The sequence below is a fragment of the Sorex araneus genome, chromosome 1, assembly GCF_027595985.1.
Source record: "Sorex araneus isolate mSorAra2 chromosome 1, mSorAra2.pri, whole genome shotgun sequence".
Classification (NCBI taxonomy): Eukaryota; Metazoa; Chordata; class Mammalia; order Eulipotyphla; family Soricidae; genus Sorex; species Sorex araneus.
Genome location: NC_073302.1, coordinates 446,261,202 through 446,278,341, shown reverse-complemented (window position 1 = coordinate 446,278,341; position 17,140 = coordinate 446,261,202). Strand labels below are relative to the sequence as shown.

The following is a 17,140-nucleotide window of genomic DNA, read 5'->3' as shown; positions in this document are numbered from 1 at the left end:
CTTCCCTGAGGTGACGTTGGGGCTGGACATTGTGGAATGGACACACAGGAGTGGATACTGCAGGAACGGACACTGCGGGGATGGGAGCTGTGGAATGGGCACAAGAGTGCACACTGTGGGGTGGGCACTGTGGGGCTGGACCCAGGGATAGATGCTGTGACCAGGGTGACCAGGGACGGTCTCCATGGTGATGGGCACCATGGGCAGGAAGGTGTGCGTGGAAGACTCAGCCGGGGCCGCCTCACGGGGCGTCCCTGCCTGACCGCTGCCCACCCGCGACCAGAGGCGTCTCAGCTTCCCAACAAGGCAGGAGTCGGTCGGAGACAGGGCAGGGGCGCGGCACTGGCCCTGCTCACGGCTGGCTCCACTCTGGTCCCCGGAGCCCGCCAGGAGTGATCCCCGAGCTCGGAGCCAGGAGGGAGCCCGAGCACCACTGGGTGTGGCCCCCAAAGCAAAGCAAGCCAAACACCCCGACGGATCCAGCCGTGATCTGGCAGCTTCTGTGGGTCAGTCAGACACCCAGGCTGGACCAGGGGGTCTCTCCAGAGGTATCTCCCGAGCTGCTGGAGGGAGGGCTGGACCCCGAGGGCCATGGGGGCCCATCCCGGCCCAAGCAGGAGCCCACCCTGCAGGTCCCCACGCCCCCCTCCCAATGGGGCGCCCACTGCATGAGGGGGCTCTGCCACACGTGGGCCCTGGCCACACGAGGGGGTGGCCGCGGCTGTGCCCTCCACGCCTCTCCAGGAAGGGGGTCACAGAGGGGGAGGCCCAGAGTCAGAGGGGCGTCGAGTGCTGCCAGAGTCTGTGGTCTTGTCTCAGCCCGGCCGGAGCGGCTGCTGGCCGGGCCCCTGCAGTGATGGACATGGGCCCCCGCCCGGCAGCCACCCGGCCTCAGACTCCTGTGTGAGGGCAAGTTCAAGTGTCCCCTGGGCAGCCTGGACATGGAGGCTGAGGTCTGACCACAGCTCCTGAGGGGTGGAAGTGTGCAAAAGGGGCGTGGGCAAGAGCGGGCGTGAACACGAGTGTTACTCCGTGCATGTGCGTGCATGCGTGTGCACCTGTGTGTACCCGTGTGCCGTGTGCGTATATGCCTGTGCAGACACGTGTGAGTGTTGGCAGGAGGACAGGGCAGGTCCCGAGCGGAGACGTGTTCCTGAGGGAAGACTGGCTGGTGTGTCCACAGACTTTGACCTTGCCTTCACCCGGACATGAAGCTCATAGCTGTGACCTTGAGAGCAGAACAGAGGAAACGCCTCTTCCCTGAACGTTCTAGAACATTCTCTTCCACCCCCTGGGATGACTGTACAGTGTCCCTGTGGGTGTCTCTCCCAGCCAGACCCTCTCTCGGGCGACAGCCAGGGCTCCCAGAGGGTCTCAGGGGAGACTGTCAGATGAATCACTATGGGCAGCGGCCCGAGGCCAGGGGGGTTCTGAGCTCCGAGCATGCTGGGAAGGATGGAGCCAGGAAGGATGGGGCCTGGAAGGATGGGCCAGGAGGGATGGGGCTGGGAGGGAAGGGGCTGGGAGGGAAGGGGCCGGGAGGGATAGGGCCGGGAGAGGGAGGGATGGGGTGGGAGGGATGAGGCTGGAGACGACGGAGGGGAAGGATGAGGCCAGGAAGGATGGAGCCGGTCCTGGTGATGCTGTGAGCCCTGAGGAGGCGCAGGACCAGCTCTCTGCATCCCTCTGGCGGCACCCAGGACTGAGAAGCCTGAACTCGGTCGCCCCCGTCTGGAGGGACAGTCTCCCTGCAGTGATTGCTCCCGCCCTGGGGCGCTCCCTGAGGCCCACAGTCGCGGGGCGTCCTATGACCTCTCGGACGGAGCCCAGCGCGAGCAAGAAGGCTTCGAGCAGCGCCCCCTGCGGGCCGCCCCGTGCAAGGCAGCGCTGCCCGCGGCCTGCTGGGCTCGGGGTCCCCCAGCTAGAGGGTCCGCGTCCAGGTGGGCCGGGCCAGACACCGCCAGGACACCACCGGACGCCACACACCGTACCCTCTGCAGCTGCAACCCTAGAGCGACCCTCCCAACCACCCGGATCTCAGGTCCAGAGGAGCAGGGCGCGACGAGACGGGTGGTCAGCCGAGGCGGGCTCAGGGTTGGGGGGCGCTCAGGACTCCAGAGGAGGTTCCCACCGCCCCTGCCCGCTGGCCCCCGGCTGTGGGGACACGTGCCCGTGTGGGGACACATGGCACAGGCTGAGCGCCTGCACGTCCGGCCGCGGGGACGGCCCCCGCGCGCCGCCAGCGCCCAGAGAGGATGCGCCCGGGGAGGATGCGCCCAGGTAGAATGCGCCCGGGGAGAATGCGCCCGGGGAGGATGCGCCCAGGAGGATGCGCCCGGGGAGGATGCGCCCGGGGAGGATGCGCCCAGGGAGGATGCTCCTGGGGAGGATGCGCCCGGGAGGATGCGCCTGGGGAGGATGCGCCTGCCGCGGGCCCGCGGGGCCAAGCCCCCTCTCTTCCTCCTGCCGCTCCCGACTCTCCCCTCCCGCAGAGCAATTTCAGAAATGCAGCTCCCGCCGCTCTGCCCAGGTCCGACGCGCCTCCGGCTGAGCGCCCCCTTATCTGCTCCCACAGCCCGAGCGCCAGATGCGAATATCTCCTGGGAGAGGGCAGTTGGCCCAGGAACGGTGGATTGATGAGCTGTCCGGGAGCATCTCCGAGGCGCTGGGATGGGAGCAGACACTGTGTCTTCCTGGGGGTCTGCCGGGAAGAGGACTCTCAGCCGGTGACCCATCAACCCCGAATCTGGAGAGGAGTTGCCACCACACATAGAGCCGCACCTCCACAGCCCCCCCCTCCAAACATACCTCCACCATACCAATCAGGCACCCCAATCCAGAGTCACCCGGAGAACTACATGTCCGGCCACTCCTTCCCCTGAAATTTTCACCTTGATCTATCCTGATCACCCATGCACTTTTTTTTTTTGGTCACACCCGGTGATACTCAGGGGTTACTCCTGGCTCCGAAATCAGTAATCACTCCTGGCGGTGCTCAGGGAACCATATGGGAGGCCGGGGATCGAGCCCAGGTCGGCCGCGTGCAAGGCAAACGCCCTACCCGTTGTGCTATCGCTCCAGCCCCCATCATGCACTCTTTTTTTTTTTGACTGATACACTGATTTTATTTATTTAATATTTTTGGTGATTGGGATCTCTCCAGTGTTGCTTGGAGCTTACTCTGCACTCTTAATGGTACGAAGTGGTTTAGTTTTCTGTTTGTTCTTGAGTTTGCTGTTTTCTTTGTATTCGGGCCACACCCAGCTGTGCTCAGGGCTTACTCCTGGCTCTGCTCAGGGGTCACTTCTTGCAAGACTTCGGGGACCATGTGGGGTGCTGCGGACAGATCCTGGCTTGGCCTTGTGCTAGGTAAGCTCCTTGACCTCTGCCCGATCTCTCTGGCTCTACCCATGCGGGTCTTTTCTTCAGTTTTGTTTTTGGGCCACAGCCAGATTTGCTCAGGACTTACCTCCGGCTCTGTGCTCAGGGACACTCCTGGAAGGCTCAGGGGACTATCTGGGGTGCTGGGGATCGAACCCGGGTTGACTGTGTGCAAGCCAAGTGTCCTCCCCACTCTTAACTATCCCTCCGGTCCTCTTGAATTGTAAAATTTTCGGTGGTTTCTTCAGGTATCCTTAGCCTGTGTCATCACGCGCTAGAAGCCTGAGGTAGATTGTGCGTGTCCGTCTTTGATGATTTTATCACAGAAGTGCCAGTTTTGTCAGCTTGGCTAAAGAAACTGCCACAAATTTTGGCTCTTCATAAGCCCCCTTGGTGCGGAATTTCCTTCTGGTCCTGCTCATTACCTTCTAGTAAATTCTCAGCCTTCCTTTTTGCATTGCCAACGCCTGACAGTCTCTGAATACAGATGTCGCCTTAATCTGTAAGGTTTTTACTGGCAGGGCCCTTACAGGTTAAAGTATCTCTAACCCCCACTCCGGTTTCCTCACTCACACTCAGCAGCATGACTAAAACAAAACTTTAATATGCGATAATATATAAAGTATTTTCATTATTTAAAACATAAAAGCTAGAAGCCCGACCAAGACCATGCCTGCTAGAATTTCATACCGTGGCCACCGTACTCAATACTTCAACACGTGCTTAAGCTTGTTCTCAGGGCAGCATCCGTGGGAGGAGTGGCTGGCTCTGGGGTGGGTTGGGGGGCTTTGCTGCTTGCTCCCGCCCTGCCCATCCTCCCTCACCCCCACCCGCTTCCCGAGAGCTGCCGTCTGCGTCTCTGTCACTCTCACTTTCCTGCTCCTCCTTTCTGGCTCTTTAACATTGGAAGCTACGGAGAAGCTGGAATGATGAAAACATTTATAAAAAACAAAGTGCAGAGAGAGAGAGAGGACAAGAGAGGGAGCGAGCGAGCGAGAGAGAGAGAGAGAGAGAGGGAGAGAGAGGGAGGGAGAGAGAGGGAGGGGGAAGAGAGGAGAGGAGAAAGGGAGAGAGGGAGAGAGACAGGGAGAGAGAGAGGGAGAGAGGGACAGAGGGAGGGAGGGAGGGAGGGACAGAGGAAGGGAGAGCACAGGACACATGCGCAGAGCACCAGGTGATGGGACAAGGTACCAGGTGTGGTGCCATGCCCTCAGCTGCACACAGCAATTAAGGAATTGCCCCCCCTCCACTTTGTAATTGGGCAGATGGTCCCCAGCTGAGCACTGCTGGGAACGAGTCCAGGGCCCCCTGAGCATCGCCTGGGGGGACCCTGCCATGCCCAGGCAAAAAATACAGTCAATTGGGGCTGGAGCGATAGCACAGCAGGTAGGGCGTTTGCCTTGCACGTGGCCGACCCGGGTTCGATTCCCAGCATCCCATAGGGTCCCCCGAGCACCGCCAGGAGTGATTCCTGAGTGCAGAGCCAGGAGTAACCCCTGTGCATCGCCGGGTGTGACCCAAAAAAAAAGCAAAAAAAAAACCACAAAACAATAGAATTGCGCCGTGAGCACCTGGCAAGAGCCACAGCGCAGCCGTGAAGGACGGAGTGACGTCCGAGCTTCTGCCCGGTCAGCAGCGTGGCCATGGGGTGTCAGGGCCAGCGCGGGGCCTCACCGCTGCCATGGGGCGTCGGTGCGTTAGGAGGTCCCTGGCATGGACCGGGAGGCGCTGCAGTCCCTCGCCCGCCCACGCTGCCTCCTGAGGGTGAGGCGCCGGTGGCCTCCGTGGTCTGGGAGGACGGGCGGTGTCCAGGGGCTGCACCAAGGCAGGGCCGTGGCCCCTGCCTCCCCCCGACGGGCCTGGCCTCCACTCTCCCGAAACACCCGGGAGACGGGGAGGAAGGGGAGCCCGGTGCTCTCAGCCATGGGGCACACCAGAGTGGGGCCCTCGGGCGGCACCCCTGCTGCTGACTCAGCGTCCTGCACCACCCGCGGGAACACGCCCCGCAGACGGGCCGCTGGGGCTAGGGTCTGGGAGACACCCTCGCCACGTCAGCCCCCATCTCCTCTCAGCCGGCATGTGTCGCGAGTCCCACCCTACGCAGGGGGCCCTGTGACCCCAGACACGGTCACACCCCTTTGCACCAGCTCCTTCCCGGGGGGTGCTCGTGACCCCTTAGATCCCCGAGGGGCTCCCAGCTCCAGAGCAGCACGGCCGGTCAGCCGGTCCTTCTTGGGGGGAGATCTAGGCTGGGGGGAGCCACAGGGTGAAGGGCGGGCCCCCAGAGACCACCAACCGCCCCCTTTAGGGGAAGCCCAGCGACTGGCCTGGTCCCAAGCCGACCTTGGCCGTGTTCTTCAGCCAAAAGGAACTCAGGTCCAGCCCTTAGGCGCCCCAGGTCCAAAGTGACCCACATTCAAACTGGGCACCTAACCGTGACCCCCACCCAATGTGGCCTTGTTTGGACACATGGCCCTTGGGGGGGGGCAAGTGTGGGGAAAGGGGGTCCTAGCCAGGTGCGCACGGGGACCTGCACTGGGTGGAGTGAGAACCGTGTTGAGACCATGGGCGGACCCCGCTGCGGGTGCTGCGCCCCCAGGAGGCTCCGGTCAGTGACAGCCGCAGACACGCGCTTCGATCCCTCAGCGACCAGCTTCTTTAATGCACAACCCAGCCGGGCCGGGGGACAGTCAAGGAACCTGAGCCCAGAAGGCCCCACCGCGGGGCCTCCCTGAGGTGATGGCAGCGTCCTGGGGTGACCTCACGGCCCCGACACCGGGAAGGTTCGGCCGGGCCCGGGGGCCAGGTGGCTCCGCGGCGGGGCCGCGTCCTCGGCAGCCCCGAGTAGGTGGAGGCGGTGGGCGGGCGACCCCCAGCGCAGGGCCAGCTGCTCCCCGCCCCACAGCTCCGTCTGCAGTGCTCTCTGGACGCCGGCCAGCAGGCCGCCGGGGCCCGGCGGGTCCACGTCTGCGCGGGGCACGGGCGCGGGGGGCACCGGAGGGGGCGGGGGACTCTGGGGGCCGCCGGGGTGTCCGAGTGCGGGGTGCGCGCCGCTAGCGCACGCGGAGGGCAGGGCCTGCGGGGAGGGCGCGGCGCCGGGGTCAGGCGGCTCCCCGGGAGGGGTGGCTGCGGGCAGCGGGGGGGCCAGGCGGAACCGGCCGCTGGCGGGCAGGCCCGGCGAGTCCGCGGCCGGGCCCCGCAGCAGCCTGGGTTTCGGCCGCGCGGGGCCCCTGTGTCTCCAGTAGGGCAGGGGCCGGTGCCCGGGGCCCGCGGGCCAGCGCCGGGCGCGCCAAGGCGCGTGAGTCTTCGGAGCCGGCGCCCGCGGCCGCCGCCCCAGCCGCTCCACCTGCGTCCTCACGGCGGCCACCTCCTGGGACAGGCCGGCCAGGGCGGCCGCCAGCCGCTCCAGCTTCTCGGAGAGGGCGGTGCTGAGGCCGCGGAGCTCCTGCTGCAGGCTGCCCGCACACGGGCACGGCGGCCGCGCGCCGGCGGAGGGCGTCTGCGGGCTTCCCGGAGGAGGTGGCCTCCCGCTGCTGCTGGTGTGGCCTGGAACCCGAGCGGACCTGGTTACTGGGTGCGTGCCCGCCCGCGGGGCCCTCCCCTGGCTCTGCCGGGTGCCCCGGGGGTGCCCACCTGTGGCCGTGGATCCTGGGTGCGCAGGCCCGGGCTCCGGCCGTGTTTCCAGGCGGGCGGCTGTGGGCGGGGCGGGCGTGAGATCGGCGCAGGGGTGTGCCCAGCGCTCCCTCCCACCCTCACCTCCTCCAGTGCGGCCAGTGGGCTCCCCAGGCTGTGCCCCTTGCGCCCCCCCAACGCTGCCCCGCAGCTGCCCAGTCCCCAGACCTCTGCGGGTTCGCGCGCCTGGGCGTTAGGGTCACGCGCGCGCACAATCCCCAAACACCCCAAACAACAGGGCTGCAGGGGGGGGAGGGGGCGTGGAGGTGGGGGTGGCGGGGGGAGGAGCGGGGTCCGGGCCCCAATTCAGAGCTCCTTGGATATCCAGGGCTTGGGGCACCCTGGGGAGTGGGGGGGGTACGAGGCCCGTGCTTATCCGGGGGGCGGGAGACCCCAAAGCCCGTATCTGCAGGAGGGGGGCTGGGGGCCCTCCAGATCCGCGTCTGTCGGGGGGGGGGTGGGGGGGTGCGGGGTCCCGGGTGGAGGGGCTCACCTGCGCCCAGCCCACTGTGCTCTGTGGGTTCTGCGGCCCCGGGGCCGTCGGTGGGGCTGTGGCGGGCGGGCGACGGCGGGCCTGGGTCCTGGCCGCTGGGGAGCCCGGCCCTGTCCGGGGTGCCGCGGGGCTGGGTGGGGGCCGGCCCGGGGCCCGGGTCTCGCGGCGGCGGCGCCCCCTGCAGGCGGGGCTGCCAGGGCGCAGGCTCGGGCCGCGGCTCCTCCTCGGAGCTGCTGAAGCTGGAGCTGGAGCCGGGGCTGGGGCTGGGGCTGGGCCCCGCCAGGCAGGCGAAGCGCAGCGGCCGCCCGGGCAGGATGCCCTTCAGCGAGTTCTCCAGGCAGCGCAGCGGCGACGGCCGGCTGGGCACCCCTGCGAGGGCACAGGGGCCGCGCGGGCGTCAGGCTGGAGGCCGCTCGCCCCCTGCCTCCCGCAGTGGACGACCCCCGGCCCTGGGCGCCTGGGCCGCGCCCGGCCACTCCTCAGGGACTCTGCAGGGGCGGCAGGGAACCCTCCGGAGGCCCCTGGGGGGCCCCGCCGGCAGGAGGGCCGGAGGAACTCTAGGCTGCAAGGCGGGGGCGGCAGGCCGGGTGGGGAAGGGAAGGGTCTGTTGCACGGGGTTCCGGGACAAGGGGCCCCGCCGCGGGGGAGAAACGCCCCAGAGCCACGCAGGCGAGCAGCTCACCGTCCTGCGGCCACCTCCAGGGCAGCCCCCGGGGGGCGCCGGGTTCCTTGGCGCCGCGCGGGCAGCAGGCGGGGCTGCTGCTGGGGACGAGGGCCGGCGGGCTGGCGGGCCGCAGGCTCCTGGGGGGCAGGTCCCGGGCACGCTGGGCGAGAGGGGCTGCCTCTCCCGCCTCGCCCCTCGCTCCTGCGCCAACGAGAAGCCAACAGGCGCGTCACGGGCAGCGCGGGAGGGCGCGGAGGGGCGGGCCCGCCCCGGGGCGCCCGACTCACCTTCCCTGTCGGCGCCCCAGGTCCTGGACTCTGCTCTCCGGGGCGCCCTGTCCGCCGCCGAGGACCAGGACCAGGCGGGCCGCAGCCTGGGCGCGGGGATGTCGCGGAGACAGTTCTCCAGGCCCTGCAGCGGGGAGCTACCCACCGGGCTTCCTGCAAAGACCCCCCGGGTTCCAGCTGGGTGCCCCGCCCCTGCCTCCCTGCCTGCAGCCTGCGCCTGGCTGGAGGCAGTGCCCACCCACCAGTGCCCAGGGCGGCCCTTAGCCCGCCCACCGAACGGGGGTGGCCCTGGGACACAGCGGCCGCCTCTGACTCTTGAACTCAGGGTGGGAGGCACGACACGGACACCATCAGGACTTGCAGAGCCGCCCCCGTCACACCCGGGCGCCAGAGCGGCAGGACTGCGAGGAGTCGGCACGAGAGGGTGGCCAGTCCACGCTGGACACCCGCATGGGGAGCTGGGCTGGAAGCGACTATTTTCATTGGTGGTCTGGGGGGCACGCCTGGCGATGCTTGGGGCTCAGGGGACCGTACGGCAAGGCCAGTGCCCTCCCCTCGGTCCTCTCGCTCTGGCCCCTGGCATGTGGCAGTTCCGCCCCAGCCCCCACGGGGCCCCTGCCGTGGGCTCAGGGACAGCAGCAGCCTGTGACGAGGCAGATGTGGCTGCCCGGGGACCCAGTCGGGGTCAGTGTGGGGTCAGGGACCTCCCTCTGTCGGGGGCCGTGACGAGGGCTGTGACACTGGGGACATCCTCAGTGTCAGGAGCGTGACCTCTGGGGCTGGAGCCATAGCACAGCGGGGAGGGCGTTTGCCTTGCATATGGCCGACCCGGGTTCTATCCCCAGCATCCCATAGGGTCCCCCGAGCACCGCCAGGAGTGATTCCTGAGTGCAGAGCCAGGAGTGACCCCTGAGCATTGTCGGGTGTGACCCAAAAAGGAAAAAAAAAAAGCGTGACCTGTGCCAGGCGAGGACACGGACTGCCCAGGTCCAGACGGGGCCTGAGCCTGCCCAGTTACGGGGGAGCCCCTCCCCGGCCCTCACCTTTCCCGGGCGGGCGCCCCTGGCTGCCCTCGGGGCTCTGGAAATCCAGGTCCCCGTCGGTGCTGCTGGAGGAGGAGAAGCTGGTGGGGGTCCCCAGGGGGCCGTCCCTCGCAAGGGTCTGCAGGCCCAGGGCCGCGCCGGAGGTCAGCTCTGTGGGGGATGCAGCTGTGTCAGGAGCCTGCAGGGGCAGAGCTCCAGGAAACCCAGGAGGAGGAGGGGGAGGGGGAGCAGGAGGGGGAGGGGGAGGAGGGGGAGCAGGAGGAGGGGGAGAGGGGGAGGAGGGAGAGGGGGAGGAGGAGGAGGGGAAGGGGGAGGAGGAGGAGGAGGGGGGGGAGAGGGCCCCCGTCCCACTGCCCGCCCGTCTACCTTCCCCACGTGCTCCTCGGGGCAGCAGCTCGGGCCGCGGAGACCCGGGGGCTCCTGGCGGGGGGCTCGGGAACCAGGCGGCGGGCGGCTGGGGAGGTAACGAGCCACTCAGGGGAATGCCCTTCAGACAGGCCTCCAGGGCGTCCAGGGGCGAGCTCGAGGCACTGCCGGCTGGGACAGGGAGAGGCCCCATCACCACCGCGGGCTCGTCCCCAGCCCGGCCTCGCTCCGCTCCGCTCCCCCGGGGCCCGAGGGGGCCGAGTCGTCAGGGGCGGGGGTGGGGGGGGGACCCAGCCGGACCCCCCCAGGCCTCACCTGGGGCCACACGGCCCCCTGGGCTGCTGGCGGCCGAGGGGCTCTGTCTGCTGAGCCGACAGGACGCGGGCACGGGGGGGCTCGGGGTCCAGCCGCTCTCCACCTTCACCACGGACAGCCCGGCTCCGGGGGTGGCCGCCGGGGGTCCGAGGCCTGCGGGAAGCCCCCCCACGGCTCAGAGGACCGGACGGGGCTGCGAGTGAGCCCCTTCAGTGGCCCGCTGCCCAGGCCCCTCCTGCCCACCCGCCCCCCTTCTGGAACTGGGACCACTGCAAAGCGAGTGAAGGAGCCCTCCCGCCCTGGGGGTCCCGGCTGGGGGTCTGTACCTCCAGCGCTCCTCCGCCAGGCCCTGGGCTCCTCCGGCGGCAGTGGGCGCCTGCCCTGGGCCTCGGGGAGCTCCCGCAGACAGTTCAGCAGCCCCCGCAGGGGACAGTCCATGGGCGCGGCCTCAGTCTTCATGACAGGCAGCAGGAAGACGCCGACATCACGGGCCGGGGGTCCCGGGTCCTCGCGGCCTGCCACGGGGGGCAGCGTGGGGGCCGGCGGGGTCCTGGCCTCGGCCCGGCGGGCACAGGCCGCTGGCTTCTCCGGGCTCGGGCTGGCCACGCCGGCCTGCAGGCGCCCCGGCGCTGGACAGAGGGAAGGAGGGGGCCAGAGGGGCTCTTCTAGATGGTTCCCTGGGCCCTGCAAGAGGCCTTTAACCCGAACCCACAACAGCCCGACTTCCCCACAGGGACCGCCGGGCCCCCTCAGGACACGCAGGCCTGCGCCCAGCTGACCCCCGGGGCTGCCCCTCCCCCGCCACACGGAGCCAGTCCCCCGAGAGGAGCTTCCGGCCCCAACACCCCGGCTCACCTCCCCCGGGGGGGCTCCCGGACCCGGGCTCTGTCCTGCTCGAGTGCGTGGGGCCGAGAGGCCGTGAGCTGCGGGTGGGCGCGGGCGGCGGGGGCACCAGGATCTCCTTCAGGCAGTTCATGAGCCCCTGCAGGGGGCTGCTGCCTGCCGAGGGGGGCGGCCCTGGGCACAGGGGTCCCGTGAGGACAGGGCGGCCCCTCCCTCCCGCCCTCCCTCCCGCCCGCCACGGTGCCCCTGGGAGAGCAGCTGACCTGGCCCCGGGCTCCAGGCCTCCTGTTTGAGAGGTCCCCGGGCAGGGCTGGGGTCCCTGGGCTCCGCACCGTCCCTGTCGAGTGCGCACGCCGCGTCCCCGGGCTCTGCGTGGGCGAGAGGAACGGCTTCCAGCCCCGGCCCCGCGAGCAGCGTCTCGGGGACAGCGGGGCCCTCCCTGAGTCCTTTGGGGCCAAGGGTGGGGCCTGAGGTGACCTCCCCGGGCCCGGGTGAGCGTTTCACACCAGGCCCCGAGAAGCCACGAGGCCACTGTCCCTCCTGTCTCCTGGGCTGCCCCCTCGGACCCGGGAGCAGCAGGTGTGTGTCGGGGGGGCACTCACTGGTAGGGCGGGGGCTCCCCTGGCCCCCGGCTCCGGGCAGGTCGCTGGACGAGGAGCTGCCACTGGGCGTGGCAGCCAGGCCGGGCACGAGGCCTGTCCCTGCGGCCCCCGGGGTCCTCTCAGCCATCTCGGCCGCTGTGGGCAGGCGGAGGGGCCGGAGTCAGGGGCCCGCCAGCACCAGCCAGGACGTCGGTGCCCCCGCGCTGGCCTGCCGTGGGTCCCCCCAACCCGGGGCACCCGCCTTGCCGCAGTCACGCTCGGGCGACACCACGCAAGCGCCCCCGGACCCTCAGCCTGAACTCGGGGGGCCACTTACCCTCGGGGCTTGCCTGCTCGCCACCCTCGGGGCTGCCGCCCCCGAACAGGAACTCCGGGATCTCCCTCACCAGCTGCACCAGGGCACTGAGGGGCACGCTGTGCCGGGCGGCGCCTGCGGGGAGGCCGGGGTGAGCCCACTCGCACCCGGGGCCCTCCCGAGAGGACCCCCCCCCCCCGCCCAGCCCAGCCCACTCACCCCCGGGCGGCTCCGGCCCACGATCCGGGCGGGCGCGGGCGCCGCGGGCTGCTCGGGGCTCCGTGGGGGACAGGAAGGCGGAGAGAGGGAGCCGCTCGGACGTCCCTGGGGAGCAAGGGGGGACCGTCACTGCCCGAGACCCCCTCGGGGCCCGCAGCCCCACCCCGGCCAGGTGACCCGGGCCACCCCCCCGCGCTCACCCAGCGAGACCAGCGTCTCGTAGTTCTCCCGCATGACGTCGCGGTACAGCTCCCGCTGGCCCTCGCCCAGCAGCCGCCACTCGTCGGGGGAGAAGCGCACGGCCAGGTCCCCGAAGGCGATGGGCACCTGTGGGCGGGCGGGGGGCTCTGCTGAGACCAGGTGGGGCGGGCGGAGGGGCTCGGCCCCGGGACCCCCGACCCCGCAACCACAGGATCAGCGGCAGCTGCGGGAAGCTGAGCACCGGGCCCCCTACCCCCTCCACGCCCGTCCCAGCACCGAACAGGTCGACAGTGAGCGACGGGGAGAGGGACAGAGGCCACCGCACGGCGCCCACAGGAGGGCCACGGCTGCGACGGTCACACCCGCCCCCCGTCCAGCAGCTCCCACCCGCGTCGGGGAAACGGCCACCCTCGGCCGCACGATGGGACAGTGGGGGTCCCCTGGGCTGGGCCTCGAGAGTGCACCCCCTCCCTGCAGAGACTTCTGGGGCCCCAGTGTGTCCTCCTGGCCTCAGAGGGGCCAAGGGGACGCTCCCGAGAGAGCTGAGGCCGGCCCGTGCCATCTCAGCTCCAGCCCAACGTCCAAACGGTCACCATAGCCGCCTGGCACGGCGACGTGCCACCCCCAGCACCCACGGGACCTCCCGGGTCTGCCCGAGTCAGGGGCCCCAAGGTCACAGGGGCCTGGGGTGTGTCCCCGCCGCACTGCGCCCCCCTGGCCGGGCCTGCTCCCACCCCCAGGCCCTCCTACCCCCCCCCCCAGCGCCCTTTCCCTCTGGCTGTCGGGCCCGTGGCGGCACCACACACAGCCCAGGGATGCTCTCCTGCCCCTCGTCCCTCCCCGTCCACGGCCCGCCCGCCCTGCTCCGCCCCCACACCCTCCCCACACTCTCCCTTCTAGAATCTTCCCGCACCTCGCTTGCACCCGCCCCGGGGTCCTGAGCGCACGCACGGACGGCAGCTACAGCTCGTGGGTGGCGTCCACGCAGGACAGGGCTGTGCGGGGGGCCGCCTCGGATCACACGACGGCCACACTGCGCCATGAGGCCCGAGCTCTGTTCCGAGTCCCCGCGTGTCCGTGTCCCCGCTCTGCCCTCCTCCTGCCGGCCCTCCTCGCGGCCCAGCTGTGGCGGGGGGCTGGGCGGGGAAGTGCCCCCCTAGTAAGACATCGGGCACTAGGTGACCCTCCCCAGTCTCCCTCTCGAGGGAACGCGCCCAGCCGTGACCACAGGACAGGGCTGACCCCTCACGCTGCTGGCCTGACCGTGAGTGTGGGGAGGGATGACGGTTCTGAGAGAGCTGCCTGCAGCATGGACAGACGGTCCCTGCCCGCCACATGGACAGACGGTCCCTGCCTACCACATGGACAGATGGTCCCTGCCTACCACGTGGACAGACGGTCTCTGCCTGCCACATGGACAGACGGTCCCTGTCTGCAGTGTGAACAGATGGTCCCTGCACACGGCGTGGATGATCCTCGCCCGCTGTGTGGACAGACGTCCCCGTCTGCAGAGCGAACAGATGGTTCCTGCACACAGTGTGGACGGTCCCTGCCCGCCGTGTGGACAGATGTCCCTGCCCGCGTGTGGACAGATGTCCCTGCCCGCGTGTGGACAGATGTCCCTGCCCGCAGCGTGAACAGATGGTCCCTGCATACAGTGTGGATGACCCCGGCACGCAGTGTGGACAGACATCCCTGCACGCAGTGTGGACCGACGCCCAGGGGCCAACGCCGGAGGCTCCGGCTGCGGTGACCGTGTGAAGGAGACAGCCCGGGGGCCAGGGTGCGGGCCAGCGGGGAGGGTGCTTGCCTCGCCGGCAGCAGCGTGCATGATTCCATCCCCGGCGTCCCGAGGGTCCCCTGAACCTCGCCATGGGTGACCCGGCCACAGCCAGGAGTCAGCCCTGAGCACCCCCAGGTGTGGCCCCCAAAAACTGGAAAAAAAAAAAAAGGAAAAAAGAAAAGAAAACAAGCATCAAACATCCCATTTTTAAAAACCCGCGCGACCCACTGAGGTCTGTGCAAACCAGCTCAGCACCGCCGCGCCCGGCAGCTCCTCCAGAGACGGACCAGCGGGCTGGGGCAGGGGGCAGGACCCCAGGGCCCCACTAAGGGGCGGGGCAGGGCTGGTTCCCCGGGGGCACCCTAACTGCTCCCGCAGGAGCACCTCACGGCAGCAAGAGGCAGGGCGCGGGGCACCCCACGTCCTCGGCACTCACCAGCTCGGGGCTGAGAAACGGGACTTTTCTGGCAAACCCCCCACTCAGGGCTTCCCCCGCAGCCCACCAGGCACCAGGCCTGCCCCAGCCCTGCCCTCGCAGTCAAGGACCACAGCCCGAAATTTCCCCAGTGAGCATGTGTATGTGTGTGTGTGTGTGTGTGTGTGTGTGTGTGCGCGCGCGTGTGCGTGTGCGTGTGCGTGTGCGTGTGTGTGTGTGGCTGGTGGGGACAGGGCATGACAGCCACACAGGCGACCAGGACACTGGTCACCATCTCCACCTTTTCCCCAGGGCTCGGCCCGCAGCACCTCCTCCGGGGACTGGAAAGCGCAGACGGGCAGCACAGGGCGGAGCTGGACCCTTGCCACTCACTGCCCTCGGGGCCTCCTTGCTGGCTGGACACGCAGTTCCCAAGCGCTGGACACAGACGGGGCAGGCCAGGGGGCCGGGCTGCCGAGCGCTGTCCTGCTCTGCTGAACACCGGCTCTCGGCAAACTCATCCAGACACCGGGGAAGGGAAACGGGTTCCCCGAGCCTGGAACAAGTGCCGGGACGTTAAGGGCCACCAGCCGCCGGCCTCAGGTCACCTGCAGGTCTGAACTGCCCCCCGAGGCACAGACGGCCCCTTCCGCACACATCCGGGCCCCAGGCTCCTTATCTCCCGGCTAAATATACCCAGCGTGTCAGGCAGCTGGCAAGGCGGCCCCAGCTCCCCGTCCAAAGACAAACTCTTCCATGACAAAGATCCGATGGGAAGGGCTGGACGGGCTGGTCGGGCTGGACAGGGGCCGCTCCACAGGCGCTGCCTTGCGTGCAGGCCTGCGCCACCCCATGGCTCTCTGAGCACCGAGTTGGGAGTCCCCAAGCACTGACAGGTGTGGTCCGAAATCCCGAGGAAGGCAAAGAAAGAACAGGAGCTGCCCTGGAGCGAAGGGGAAGGGAGAGACGGGCAGGGGTGCATGCAACTCAGCAGCCGCGGTAGGGCTCTCAGGGGCTAGCTCAGGGGTCGCAGTGGGCCCCGCGGTCCTCCTAGGACCCTTGGGGGGACCCCAGTCTCCCTGGTCCGTCCACAGGAGACCAGCTTTCTGGGCCCACTGGTGGTGAGGGGGCTGCCTCCCTGTAACCAGTGTTCCTAAAACTCTCTGCTGCGTGTCCCCAGCCCGGCGGGGTCACCCGAGCTTCAGCGTCCACAGGACGCGTCTTGGAGGGCTCTGGGCCCCCTAACCTGACCCCGCACCTCCCACAGGCCGTGCTCCTGGGCACCGCACCGGCCTGCCGGCCCCTGTCCTGCCCGTGCGTCCTGGCCTCCCGCTGCCCAGGATCAGGGCGCCCGGCGCCCCGGCGCGGTGTGGGCGCAGGGGACGTGGCCGGGGCTGGCCAGAGCTGCAGGGAAGGGGCTGGCGGAGCACGAACAACACGGCGGCCCCCGCGACCCCCCGCGGCTGGGGCTGGTCCCGGCTCCTGCGCCACCCGCCACCCGGATCGCAGAACAAGTTCCAGGGGCGCTCGCGCAAGAACGGCCCGCCCCCTCCCCCACAGCCCGGCAGGCCGCCCCCCGGCCCTGCGATCCACACCCTCCGTCTGGGGGAGGCCCCGGGGCGCCCCCGGCCCGGCCGCCCACCCCCGCTCGGGGCTAGGGGCCCCCCAGGCTGCAAGTCCCAGGACGCTCGCCCCCAACCCCCCCGCCGAGGCCTCCAAGCCCCCCGCTCGCGGGGCAACTGGGAATAAAGGGAGGCGCGCGCGGGGCTGCGGGGCGCGGGCTGCGGGGGTCCCGGCGGGGCGGGGCGCCACTCGCGCGGGTCCCAGGGCGGCGGGGGGGATCCCGGGTCCCGCCCGGCTCCGCACGCGCCCCCGCGCCCCGGGCCCGCCCGCCCCCAAAGTTGGCGGGTGCAGGGCTCCCGCCCGCGCCCCGCGACCCTTACCTGGCGCGCCATCCCCGGACGCAGCCCGGGCTCGGCTTCCGGCGCGGCCCGCGGCGCCCGCCTCTGTCCCCGGCCCCGCGCCGCGGCCACCTGGGGGCGGGGGCGCCGGGGCGGGGCGAGGGCGGCGCGTCCCGCCCGCCCCGCGCGGGCCCCGAGACGGGCGGCCCCACTTCCGCCCGGACACCACCCGGCCTCGGGGGCCGCCGTGCGCACGCGCGAACTACACTTCCCAGAAGGCGGCGCGGGCGGGGCGGGGCGGGCGCGGGGAGGCCTGGAGCGAGCCCGCGCCCGACCCTGGGAAGCTTAAGGAGGGGCTTGGCCCGGAGACCCGGTGAGCTGGGCCCGCACTGGTTCATCCATTCGTCCCATCTGACCGTGCAAACAACCACCCTCCCATCCGTCCGCCCACCCGCCCACCCATGGACCCATCTGTTCACCCACTCATCCAGGCGTCCATCTGTCCACTCACCCACCCAACCCATGCGTCCATCCTTCCATCCGTCCACCCACCCGTCCATGCAGCCACCCTTCCATCCGTCCTTCCACCCGCCAACCCATGCATCCATCTGTCTACCCACCCATCCATGCATCCATCTATCCACTCACTCACCCAAACCA

At 69.7% G+C, this 17,140-nt stretch overlaps 1 protein-coding gene across 1 annotated transcript; it reads right to left on the bottom strand.

Moving 5' to 3' along the window:
* Window positions 1–6,142: 6,142 nt before the first annotated feature.
* KRBA1 (KRAB-A domain containing 1) lies at window positions 6,143–16,676 on the bottom strand. The gene is made up of 16 exons (XM_055129776.1): window positions 16,523–16,676; window positions 12,381–12,507; window positions 12,181–12,285; window positions 11,983–12,096; window positions 11,667–11,801; window positions 11,328–11,432; window positions 11,077–11,238; window positions 10,548–10,850; window positions 10,222–10,374; window positions 9,907–10,077; window positions 9,541–9,690; window positions 8,498–8,650; window positions 8,229–8,411; window positions 7,547–7,915; window positions 7,015–7,074; window positions 6,143–6,927 (listed from the first exon to the last, which is right to left on the bottom strand). Exons 1-16 carry the CDS (start codon window positions 16,532–16,534, stop codon window positions 6,143–6,145), a joined length of 3,087 nt encoding a protein of 1,028 aa, XP_054985751.1. The 5' UTR covers window positions 16,535–16,676.
* Between the last annotated feature and the right edge of the window lie 464 nt (window positions 16,677–17,140).